The sequence below is a fragment of the Rhinopithecus bieti genome, unplaced genomic scaffold, assembly GCF_001698545.2.
Source record: "Rhinopithecus bieti isolate Rb0 unplaced genomic scaffold, ASM169854v2 scaffold_32264, whole genome shotgun sequence".
NCBI classification, from domain to species: Eukaryota; Metazoa; Chordata; class Mammalia; order Primates; family Cercopithecidae; genus Rhinopithecus; species Rhinopithecus bieti.
The window spans coordinates 658,469-671,802 of NW_016813984.1; the positions used below are offsets into that span (position 1 = coordinate 658,469).

The following is a 13,334-nucleotide window of genomic DNA, read 5'->3' on the forward strand; positions in this document are numbered from 1 at the left end:
CTCCTCCTCCTCCTCCTTCTCGTCCTCTTCCCTCTCTCTTTCTGTCTCTAAGAGGAGGGATTGAGGTATAATGAGTGGTAGGTTGAGCAGTCAAGTTGGAACCAGAGGATCATGGGCTTCATTAAGTTCTATGCAGATAACGTAAATATTTTAAACACATATTCAGAAGGATCACAGTTGATATCTGTATTGCAAAGAGAAACTAGAATTGTGATGTACAGTAGAAAACTGGGGCTTGGAGAGCAATAGTTCATGGGATAGGATGATGGGGTAGGTGGAGTTGGGGTAGTGTTAGTCCATATCACCCTAAATGATTATCAAACTAATCGTTTAGAAATACCTAAGGGAACAGTAACATTTTATACCACTATTAAAAATATGGTTCAGGTAAAATAATTATACGTCTACCTAGTTAGGAAAGGACGAAGAAATGGACAGTATTCCTTCCCAAACAGAGCACCAATATGGCCCTGCTCTTTCTCGCTTGTTTATTCTCTTTTCTTTTTCCCCGCTAGAATATATGCTGGCTTGCGTGTAGCCAGCATCAGCTATATGGCTAATTTCCATTAACTCAGCTTAGTTAAAACCATATAATAGCCACAGTACTCTGTCATCACTAAATTAATAGCAAATTAAAAATTTTTTAGTGATAAGCACCAGCCAGTAGTTTGGAAAATTAGTTTGGAAAATTTCCAAAACTAATTTTACTTTTGGCCCAAGTTTTAAAATATTGGGGAAATGAGCTAGTTATGGTTTATTTTCAACAGAGAATGAAAAATTATAAACTTATCACTGTATATATTTAGTGATAAGTTCTTATTGCCAAGTGTTTTCATGAGACTGTGCTTTATTTCAAAAATGCATAAAACTACCAAAACTGTTGACATTTAATTGCATCAATTTACATCTGCTCAGATTTTTTTATAGATAGCTATTGCCTTCCATTTACTGAGAGAAGTGTAATTGTTTTCAACCTTATAGACAACGTCTGGGGAAGATGTACGAGACTTCACAAAGGTGCTTAAGAACAAGTTCAGATCAAAGAAGTACTTTGCCAAACACCCTCGACTTGGTTACCTGCCTGTCCAGACAGTTCTTGAAGGTGACAACTTAGAGACGTGAGTTTGATTTTAATATTAAATCTAGTATTAACATTTATATATGATGTTGTCTTTTTCATGTTAATAACACAAGAGAAATTGTTTAATACCAATTGCATTTTAGAGGAGGTAGATTAAACTTGGAATCAGTCTTCACAACATGAATTTTACTATTCATTTTGACAATGTCACAGCCAAAATTCCAATTTTAACCTTGCACATGTCCTTAACCTTTAAAAATATGTATTAATATGTCAACTTTAATACACACTGGGCATCTCTTTTGTTGATCATCGCTTTTCTTTTAAAATATCTAAATTGTGGCATTATGTAGTCTTTCATTCTTTTATTTTCCTTTTTTTCCCCTTATGGGGTGTGTTTTACTATTTCTCATAGTATGTTTTATACTCCTTTTGCATCTCTTTAATATCAATTTATTAATAATACTTAATCTGTTGATTCAGATATTTATGCTAAAATTCTAAAATATCACATTATGTTTATTGAAAATGAAGACAGCAAACTGAGATAGCTTCATATATTACATAAAATAGAAAAAAATTTCAATTTTAACCTTGCATGTGTCCTTAAGCTTTAAAAATATATATTAATATGTCAAACTTAATACACACTGGTGTCATCTTTTTTGTTGGTCATCTCTNGATTTTAAATCTTTGAATTGCTTTTCATATGTCAGCATAAATATTCCTTCTAAGGCCATTTTCTTGTGGTTGAATCTTGGGGAAAATGAACTTTTATTACTAATCATCAACAGAGTGCCTAGTTGTATAGCATAATGAAGTTCCAGTCAGAGAAAGACAGGGTCTCAGATGACTAGAAAAGAGAAACTCAAAAGTGTGAAGTTTTCTACTTTAAAAAAAGTAGAGAAAATTGTAGTAAGAAGTATACAAAATGTAAAGTCTAATTTTTGTGAAATGAAACTTTAACCTTCAAATTCATAGTTCATTTTATTTTGTACATGAGAGAAAATCAGGGAATAGTAATAGTTTATAGTGCATTGTGATAGTCAATGTCTCAAACATGTCAAAATAGAAGAATACACTATTTGGTCTGCAGACCAAAATCGATTTTTTAAAAATCCCTTAGACCTCAAACTTTGGTAAACTTATGTGCTGGTTTCTCTCTTTTATTTGTGGAATGGCTAAGAAATGGAAGAAAGACCACAGCCAAAGCATAGGAGATACCTTTTTTCCTCTATAGGTAGTGTCATGTGTGTGTATACAGAAAGAAATACAATGCAAATGCATATTTAGATAGGTCCATGTATAACACATACACATACAGAATGTAAGAAAAAATTTCAACTTTATGATTACTCTGCTTGGTAACAAACTGTATACACTTAAGATATATTCTTTCCACTTGATATCAAACTGTGTACAATTAAGATCTATGTCTTTCTAAACATTCCTTTGCATAGTATAATTTTAAAAAAATTTTTTTTTTTTTTTTTTTTTTTTTTTTTTGCGTCAGAGTCTCACTTTGTCGCCCAGGCTGGAGTGCAGTGGTGCAATCTCGGCTCACTGCAAGCTCCGCCTCCCGGGTTCACACCATTCTCCTGCCTCAGCCTCCTGAGTAGCTGGGACTACAGGCACCCACCACCACGCCCGGCTAATTTTTTGTATTTTTAGTAGAGACGGAGTTTCACCGTGTTAGCCAGGATGGTCTCGATCCCCTGACCTCGTGATCCGTTGGTCTTGGCCTCCCAAAGTGCTGGGATTACAGGCGTGAGCCACCGCGCCCGGCCCCTGGAAAAGATTTTAATAAAGCAATTTTAATTTAAAGAAAGCTATTCGAATACATTCAGGAACAGTAGACTTTTGGTCTTCTTTTTGATTTGTGGGTATGCTTTTATCCTTTCCTTCAAAAGCCTGTGTGATAATAGATTCTTATTTGTCTTAGTATCTAATATATGTTTTAACTGTGCTGACGCCTTAGGATGAAGACAAAATTGCACCTTTTTTGTCTCCCATCTAATTAACCTTTGGAATGGATAATTCTGAGGCACAAAATTATTACTTGGTGCTTTAATTTACGGGATAATTTGATAGGTTTGAACTAAGTGATGTGCCTTTTAATCTTTTGCTAAACCGTTGGCATTTTGCATCCCAAATACCTACACCCTTCACAGGAATCATGCAGATAGATGCGTATTTTATAATCCTTTAAAACATTTTTAATTTGCCTTTCAATGTCAAAATAGTCACTGGCATCAGTCATCCTATTCTGAGTGACTCTATTAGGTAAAAACAGAAAAGCATGCCAAATAATTTTGTACTGTGATTTTGGGGTATAATTCTGAAAATGACTCACCTCAATTCAACTGAAAATGAATTTATGAGCATTTTAGTGAGAGGAAACAAGAGGAAAAGGAAGGAGTGTGAGCTTGCATCAGATGCCCCAAGATCCTCATTGGAAAGATTTATGAACTACTGGATGTAGTGGGCAGGTTTTCTTTTTTTAATCCTAGACCAAGCTCTCGGGATTTGATATAGTTCACTTTTCAGCTGAGCCCTTTCTAGCACAGGGCCGCTTAATCTTCTGGTGTCACAATTTATGTGAGTGGGTAATAAAAAAGTTTGATTTTGTTTATTCTCCTATTTGTGGGAGGAGAATATTGGAGAAAAACCAGCAAAGTGGCAAATGTGTTAAAGTTATTTATGAAGCTAATTAGAATTTTCTTTCGCTTCTTTCTTTTTCATCCTTGCAAAATGTAATGTTTTATCCTCTGCCCAGTAATTACACATGCATGCATGGAGGAGGGGATTTATGGGGAAAATGAGTTATTACTAAAAGAGCGTAAACAAATCCATGCTAAGGTTTATTCAATTAATTTTATAACTATGCAAAATTTTTCAGAAAATAAATCAATAAATGAGTAGAGTTTGATTAAAGAATACTCCATTGAAAATAAACCTGAGGAACAAGCTAAAATAGTAACAAAAGTAGTTCAAGAGTTGTGAGAATTATTATTGGCTAAAGAGATAGAGTGATTTCCCTAAAGATTAAAAAAAGTAGAATAGACACCTCTCCCTGGTATTGGTTAAAGGGGAGTAAATGAGTTTAAAGATTTTTTTTTAAGCCTTTGCTGTAGCAAGAACCAAATACAATGTAAGTTTCACTATGGTTGTAGTTAGCACCTGACTGGGAGGAAGTATGACAGCTAAGTTGAGACCTGAAAGATTAATAGGGCTGAGGGTTGTGTGTTTGGTGTGGGAGTTGGAGAGGGAGAGTTTCTGGTCTAAGGAAGCATTTTCAAAAGCTTGGAGGCAAGATAATTTCAGAAACGGGGGTGGAAAACTAGCAACAGTGGCAAGAAATGGCAGTGGAGAGAGAAAATGGAACTATACAATGAAGAGCCTTCTAAGCCATGCCAAGGTGTTTGGAGTTTATTCTAAGAGCAATGGGGAGTCACGGGGGTTCTTTAAGTAAAAGCAGCAGGGATCCCACTTACCCTGCTCTGGGGCAAATGGATTGAAGAAGACAGAAGACAAAGAACAAGGAAGAGTCTACTGACAATTTAAGGCACTAAAAGGGTCACTAAGTTCTTCAAAGTCTGAGTTTTATATATGAAACCATTATATATATACACACACACACATCCATACACATATGTTTATATATATACAAATGTATATATGTGTGTATATATATTAATATAATTGTGTGTGTGTGTGTATATATATATTTTTGTTTGTTTGTTTTGTTTTGTTTGAAACGGGGTCCAGTTTTGTTTCCCAGTGGCACAATCACAGCTCATTATCTCATTGCAGCCTCGACCTCCCAGACTCAAGCGTTCCTCCTTGGGAATTCCTAGGCAGTGTGTGAAGTTGTGGGGATGTCCCCCCAGCATTAAGATTGGGAATTCCTAGGCAGTGTGTGAAGTTGTGGGGATGTCCCCCCAGCATTAAGATTGGGAATTCCTAGGCAGTGTGTGAAGTTGTGGGGATGTCCCCCAGCATGAAGATTGACACTGAATGATCTGTGTCCAGACACAAGGCTGTGAGTCAAGCAGAACAAGTTTTCTTGTATCAGTTTGTAGATTAAACTTCTGGATAAAATTTTCATCCTCCTGAGAAGCTGGGACTATAGGCATCATGACGCCATGCACAGCTAATGTGTTTATTTTTTGTGGAGATGGGGTCTCATTATGTTACCAAGGCTGGCCTCAGACACCTGGGCTCAAGCGATCCTCCCACCTCAGCCTCCCAAAGTGCTGAGATTATAGGTATAAGCCCCCGAGCCTGGCCTGGGTTGCATTTTACGTGATACTAAGTGATCCTCTTGCCTCAGCTTCCCAAAGTGCTAGGATTACAGGCACAAGCCACCGAGCCTGGCCTGGGTTACATTTCTTATAATATCTAAATATCTGTAGTAGAGTCTGATTTCTGGAATATCAGTGTGTGATTGACAAAATCACCTGTTCAGCCCCCATGCTGGAGAGCAGAGATAGGCTGCATTCTGAAGCCTGGGCTAACACACACATTGGTCTTATTTCCAAGCCCTTTTAATGATAGGTTCTCTCTATGCAGTTTCTTCTTTTCCCCTTTCAAAATCAAATGAAAAAGCTTATCGTTTAATCTTTTATTCTACAAATTAAAATTCTCTGAAGTCAGTGAAGCCCAAGGGTTTTTTTATCTTTATTTCTTTTTTTAGAAAATTTTCAAATATATAACAAAACTTGAGAAACCCTTCAGTTCAGCTCTCTACCCTGGCTATTCTCATCTTAGGTCATGGATCACTTTTGTGCTAACTGGATTAAGTTCACAATAACCAGTCAAACAATCTGGACAGAGCTTTTCCAAGGTTGATTAAGATGAAAAATATATACACTTTTCTTCTATTTGAAGTTCATGGCACGTGTTTTGCTACATTTGAATTTTAGAAATAATCTCTTTAGCAGTTACTGTTTTTAGAAAGCATACAGCGTATCATTCACCTGACATTTAACATATTTCAGGGTTAATGAAGAGCAGTGACATGGAAGCAGTATTGACTAATACTGTGTTGTTTTATTGTTATTGTATCTATTTTGCACATATATAAATTAAGCTTACTGAAAGTATAGATATTCTGACAAATAGTGTGGATAAATGCCTGGTTCTGAAAATAGATCTCAAGAGTCTTAGTTTTTCATCCCAATAAGATAATGTTCAAAAGTCTTTCCTGTGCAGACATCAACCTGCACTTCACTATAGGAGATGAAGAGAAAAGTAGGCATTATACATACCTACTTTCTTTTCCTAAGTAGGTGTGTATAATAGAAATAGGAGAATCAAGAAGTTTTGGAATAATTTTGTTTCAATCACTATTAGCTTTTGCAGACTTTATTTAATTAAATAGATAATTTCCATTGTACTTTACATTTTCTGCATTCATTTACTCTCCTTCCTCCTCAGAACGCTAGGGTTGGAACTAGCTTTTAATTAGGATCCGTTGTTTTCGAAAGTATTTCATGGAGACTTGGGAATTCCTAGGCAGTATGCGACATCCCCAGCATTAAGAGTGACACCGAATGATCTGGCTCCAGACACAAGCCCCTGAGTCAAGCAGAACAAATTTTCTTTTATCAATTCATAGTTTAAACTTCTAAAAAACATTTTTTTGAAGAAAATGTATCATGATCTCAGGAAGTTGCCTTCAGTGTTATTTATGATGTGACATTTTTGGTGGGGTCTAGGGGTGGTATCTAGGTTGCATGTTTGTTCAAGGGATCTGTGAGGTTGAGGTACTTTGGGTACATCTGGGTTTGAATGTTTACATTTAAAATTAGATGAAGAACAGAAAAATCTAATTTTATTGTACCTCTGCCATCAACATATAATGTAGTGTGTCATTTTTAACTTCATCTTTCTAACCAAGTTTCTTCTCTAGGAAAAACAAAAATATGATTGCATCCCCCCTTGGTATAATATAGAATGTTATCTTTACAATTATTCTATAATTTTGAGTTATTTTTGAGCATTCTGGTTTTTTCCCCAGTACGACTGTTTAAAGATGTGTTTGCTATCCTGTAACAAATATCCTGTAATATCTGTGAAAAGGCCCCTGCAGACTCTTGAATACACAGTGACTCCTCTAGAATACACTGTTACTTCTGTTACTTTTGATTTCCCCATGGTGGCTCGCAGGGCAACCACATATATGAGCAGAAGATAATTGAGAATCTCCCCACACCCCCAGTGCTTTTGTCTTAAATTGCTCTAAAGTGTTTGTTCTGTGACTTTTGTCTCCCTCTCCCCTCTTTGCAGTCCTATCACACTCATCAGTATGTGGCCAGAGCACTATGAGTGAGTATTCAGAGCCCATGTGCAGGAGAGGTGTTCTGATCAGTGGTATTAGCATGGGGGTCTTACTCAACTCTTGGTCTAAAATAATACTTCTGTGTTCTGGGTAACAATCCTAGCGGTTTGTTTGCATGGCAAATTCATTACTTAAGTAACCTAACGTTTCTAATCGTAACATCTATCAATACTTGGGCATAAAACTGTTGCTTTGTTTTTTTCCTTTAAAGCCTCTCACAATCTCCTCAACTGTTTCATGATGACACCCATTCAAGAATAGAACAATATGCCACACGGTAAGAAACTTTGATCAGAACCCTCCACTGCACTACCACCCAGAGTGTATCTATTTCTAATTAATCTAATATCATTAATATACCTTGATTTAAGGAATGCAGTTTTGCAGGAGTTACGATTCCAGTATATTTGGAATTTGGGCTCTCGTATTTTCGTGATACAATTTGTACTTTACCAAACACCTGCTATGTATTCTATGAAAAGTAAACCTAAATAGGATGTGATTCTCCAGCTAATGAGAATCCAAACACTGTACAAACAGGATTTAGATACTGTAACCTAGTTTCAGTGAATGAAAGTGGGATTGCAGGTATTCTCAGGAGATGGTGCACATATGAATTATAATATATAATTAAATTTATGGTAATGCTTTAGGATGGGGTTTATTTTAGAGTCTCTAATATCATATGTAGGCTGGTCTTGATGGTGTGCACAAACTTTCAGAAAAGTGGTATATACTAGGTGTCTGTGGTTGTAGTAACTAGCTATGCCTAGAAAGGTTAATTCAAGCATCATAAAATGGCAACATTTGAACTGGGTCTAGACCAACTAGAATTTCTAGGGGAAAGTCTTGGGGTGATGGAATAATATACTCAAAAGCATTGAGCTGGGAAAGAGCATGGTTTGTTTACTGAACTGCAGGTGGGGGAAAGGGAAATAGGTGAGAAAGTGGAGAGACAAAGTTGAGGTCTGATAATGAAAAACACAGCCACTAAGGAGTTGGATCATGTCCTTAGTTAAAAGGAAGTCATGGAGAGTGTTTATCATAAGAGGAACATCATTTTATTTGTTTGAGAATGTCACCCTCACTTCGATGTAGACCAACTAGAAGGTTAAGGAGAGCCTAGGTCTGGGAGCTCAATTAGAAGATTAGGTCAGTTAGGAGACTTTACATCATAGCATAAGATAAAGGCCTACAGGCATTAAGGCAGTGGTTATTGAAAGGTAGCTCAACCTGAAATGTTTTAGTTTTACAATTGTGTTAGGAGATTTGGATCTTTCTATGTTTTGTCAGAATTTTGACAATTTAAAAATGATTAAGGATGTACATCCAATTGACCGTGTCCTATATGGCCACGTTGTCTAATCTCCTTATTTTTATTTTTCAGACTGGCACAGATGGAAAGGACCAATGGGTCTTTTCTCACTGACAGCAGCTCCACCACAGGAAGTGTGTAAGTAAATCATGAAATCAGTGCTGCCTAGGAAGGCTGGTTCTTGTACTATGGCTGCCAGAAACAATCTTCACTGACGTGGCTCTGAATCTTGACCCCAATCAAAATTATTAAGTGTGGTTCCAACAATTTCTGCATAGATTTTATGCTTTCAAGCCATGATAGTGTAAACTCAATATGTTTATTTACTTTGTTTCATATAAGTTAATGAAAAAACTCTTACATTTGTCAACTCATATACCCCAGGAAAATCAGATTGTTTTATTTAGAATAGCAGGTATATCTATTCATTCCATTTGTTTTATATTTCTTATGAATTTAGCAAAGGTAATTTGACAGAATGTTTGCCCTTTCTGTGAAATCCTCTTCCTTCCACTAGCTAACATTTTTTTCCATAATATCTGCATTTAGCAACTCTGACCCACACGTGCTTAGATATATACTCCTACCCTTCATTGAAAACTGTTAACTCCTTTGCCAATGTTTTATTTTATTAGCAACTAAGAAAAGCCTCATTGACTTTAGAATACTAAAAAGGTATTATATACTAAAAAGCTTTCTAGCCAATTATTTTATTTCTGATTTCCCCATATGTGTATATTCCACTTGGCTGTGGAACTTTCTCAGCAAATATTTTATCACTGATTATCCCACTATTATGTGTCATCTTACTTTGAACTTTTCATTTTTTGTGTGTGCCCTGGAATTCACATTTTAAATTCTGAATAATATCTAAAAGACTTAATACTGTCAAACTTATGTGACTTACAAAGCTTTATTGTGGTTTGGATCTGATGGGAAGGTTTGAAATAGACAGAAAAGTTGTCAAACATACTAGTTGGGTGTTTTCACTAAAAAAAAAACTATGGAGAATGTGAGGTTAAATACTTTAAGTGCTCAAATATAGAATGTTCTCTTTCCATATTTTCTAAACATTGTTTTATTTATTATTATGCATATAAATAAAAGTTATCAGGAGGTTTTTCAATTTCAAATTTCAAAGATTGCATCTTAATACTTGACCGTAATGTGGTAGAGGTTTATACATTATCATTCATGTACTTGAGTGTGGAACAATTCCCAAATCAAAATAATAGTGTATTCATAATGTTTGTTTCATATTTAACCTACTAGTATACATTTCATGTAAAGTAGTTAAGTGTCTTGAATCTCTCCTAAATCAACAAATTTCCTCAAGGCTGACCATAGCCAAAGCATTAAAGGAAATAAAAGATAATAATTCAGAACAAAATCTTACTTCTTTAAAATGTTTTGTCACGCCCTGTGAACACAGTAAAGGTAACGCTCAAATACTATTTTCAAATTTAGCGCTGTTTCAGAAAAGATTAACTTTTTTAAAAAAGAAAAGAAAAAAAGTCAGAAGATTAACAGTCAAATACATTTTAATATACTGTCATTAGATATATTAACTCTAACAGATAGTTGTTATTAATATATACCTACCATGTAATGGTATGCTGGAGCCAATCATGAGAGCTGATTGTTACATTTTCAGGATGTTTGTAAGCTGTTTGTCAAACAGAGCCTTTTTAAAAATAATTTATGTACATGTATATGTAGTTACAATTACATAAATTAGATTACAACAAAAACAAAAGTAACTCTCAAAACTCAGCACACCCTAATGATTTTACTTCATTTCACTAATATCTATGCCCTTGGGATTATTTATTATAAACTTGTCCATCCCACAACCCACAGGCCACATGTGGCCCAGGACGGCTTTGAATGCAGCCCAAAACAAATTCGTAAACTTTCTGAAAACATTATAAGATTATTTTGCGATTTGCTTTTTGTTTTTTGTTTTTAGCTCATCGGCTGTCATTAGTATTAGTGTATATAATATGTGGCCCAAGACAATTCTTCCTCTTCCAATGTGGTCCATGGAAGGCAAAAGATTGAATACCCCTGATTCATTGTCTCTATCAGGTGGTGTGCAAATATGTATATTTTCCCAGTTCCAGAGTCAGTGAAGTCATGAACTTGAAATTGGCCATGATCAAAGTATTTAAATCACAGAAGTTGCAAATGCCACAAATCAAGGCCTTTTTATCTTGGAGAACCTGTTAAACATTTATCAACTCACGACCGCCATGCACCCAATACTGCAATAGGTCTGTAGATACAGATATTGTCTCCATGAATCTTATAGGCTAAAAAGGAAATAGATAAGAAGTCCTATCAGAAGAACATGATGAGGACATTTGTGGTAAACAGAATGATGGCCCCCCCAAAGATGTCCACATCCTAATCCTTGAAGCCTGTGAATATATTACTTTACATGGCAAAAGGGACCTTGCCACAGGTTTTTAATTAAGGACCTTGAAATAGGGAAATTATCCTGGATAATCCAGGTGGCCCCAATGTAATCCTGAGGGTCCTCATAAAGGGTAGGAAGGAGAGCCAGAGGCAGAGAAGGAGATGTGGCAATGGAGGCGGAGGTCAGAGAGAGATCCGCAGGTGCCGTAGTGTTGACTTTGAAAATGGAGAATGCAGGTGACCTCAAGGTGCTAGATGATGCAAGGAGACAAATAATCTCCTATGAACCCTAGGATGGGCATTATTATGAGTCCTATTTTATAAACAAGGAATCTGACATCTAGAAAGATAAATGACAGTCCATGATCACTCATATCTATTACAATTAGATATATGGCATGTCCATGATCACCCATATATCTATTACAATTAGATATATGAGTATGTTCGATTGACTCTGGACAATTTAAAAGGAAATTCATGTTAAGAATACTACTATTTTTGAAGGAAAAATTGAGCAACGACATCTCAGGACAAGATAGGACTCATGACGGTTCTGGGGAATCTCAGAAGCGGGAACTCAAGGATGACAATTCCTTGGGCCATAACTATCAGGATGTCTTGCTTCATCTGCCATCTGCCCTTGGGTGACACTGGAAAGACAGAATGGGGAGGCGGGCTGTGGTTTACACAGGCATTGCAGTTTGCAGATCTGAAACCTAGAACAGAACAATCCTTAAAAGAAAGAAAATTATTATTTTTGTTTATGTCTTGTCTACTTTCAAAAGCTCATTGAATGAATCATGGGTTTTTGTCATCTGATATGTACTAATTTTGTAAACTAGATCGTGTGTACTATGTGTGACTTAACTGTAGTATAATTATGTTCTATCTAATGGTATTTCGTTTGTGCAAACCTATTATTTTTGCAACATTTTCTATTTTAGCACAAGACATACGATTGATGTTTAATATCCCTGATCTAGTACCTCATGTTCTATCTGCATTTAAAGAGTTTGTTCTTGGTTTTTACTATTTGTAATTAAGAACTAGAATGTGTTTATTTTTATATTCAACTTTTAGACCTAATAATCTGTGAAAAACAAAACTAAAATTGTATGTTTTATATAAATGATTGTTAAATTCTTATTTTTGTGAAAACTGCCTTAACTGTCTTCCAGATACCATAACGAAAGAATGCAATGATAGTGGGGATGATAATTATAATAATACGTTAAATTTTATCAGCTTCCCCAGAGAAGTGAATCTGTATGAATGTTGACAACAGAAATACATCTCAAATCTAATTTTGGCTGGTTTCATTATGGATAGTCAGTCTCCAAATCTTTAAAACAAAAATTTACTTGGTATTAATAGTAAGCACTGAAGTTAACCCACGAGGTCAGGTGCTGTAGTAAATGTTCTGAGGGCATAATGGTGGCTTGTGATCTTGGAGGAATTCTATGCCAGGATCTGTGGTCAAATCATGGCCACAAGGTCAGCCAGGTAGCTTAGGGGACCCAAGTTTTCTTTTAATTCTTGTTGTCCGTATATTAGTTCTTATTTTAAATGTTTTCTTTCCATTTTTATTATTTTCTTTTAGGTATGTTATTGATAGATATCATAGAACTAATTTTTTGTTTGTTTGTTTTGTTTTGTTTTGTTTTTGTTTTTGAGATGGAGCCTCACTTTGTCACCCAGGCTGGAATGCAGTGGTGCAATCTCAGCTTACTGCAACCTCAGCCTCCCAGGTTGAAGAGATTCTCCTGCCTCAGCCTCCCGAGTAGCTGGGATTATAGGCACCTGCCACCAAGCCCAGCTAATTTTTGTATTTTTAGTAGAGATGGGGTTTCACCATGTTGGTCAGGCTGGTCTCGAACTCCTGACCTCAAGTGATCTGCCCACCTTAGCCTCCCAAAGTGCTGGGATTATAGGCGTGAGCCACTGTGTGCAGCCAACTAATTTTTTTTAACCTAATATTAAAATTAGTTTACCTCTTTTTTATCGTAATGCCTGAGATTACCATCTACTTTAGTTCCATTTTGAATTATCCTTGCTCATTCTTTCTTTCATTTACCATGTGTACAAAGTGCTTTGCCTGTACACATGAATGACCTGCCTAGTCATGTGAGTGGGTAGATTAGGACCGTAGATATTGCTCCATTGTCTTTGGACAT

The 13,334-nt window shown here is 35.8% G+C and overlaps 1 protein-coding gene across 1 annotated transcript in view; it reads left to right on the plus strand.

The window, feature by feature from the left end:
* Window positions 1–13,334, plus strand: part of UTRN (utrophin) — a 604,813-nt gene that overhangs the window by 569,450 nt on the left and 22,029 nt on the right. The window contains exons 65-68 of the mRNA XM_017849334.1: window positions 982–1,118; window positions 7,373–7,411; window positions 7,636–7,701; window positions 8,812–8,877. Coding sequence (XP_017704823.1) covers window positions 982–1,118; window positions 7,373–7,411; window positions 7,636–7,701; window positions 8,812–8,877 — 308 coding nt within the window. The remainder of the gene's footprint in view (window positions 1–981; window positions 1,119–7,372; window positions 7,412–7,635; window positions 7,702–8,811; window positions 8,878–13,334) is intronic.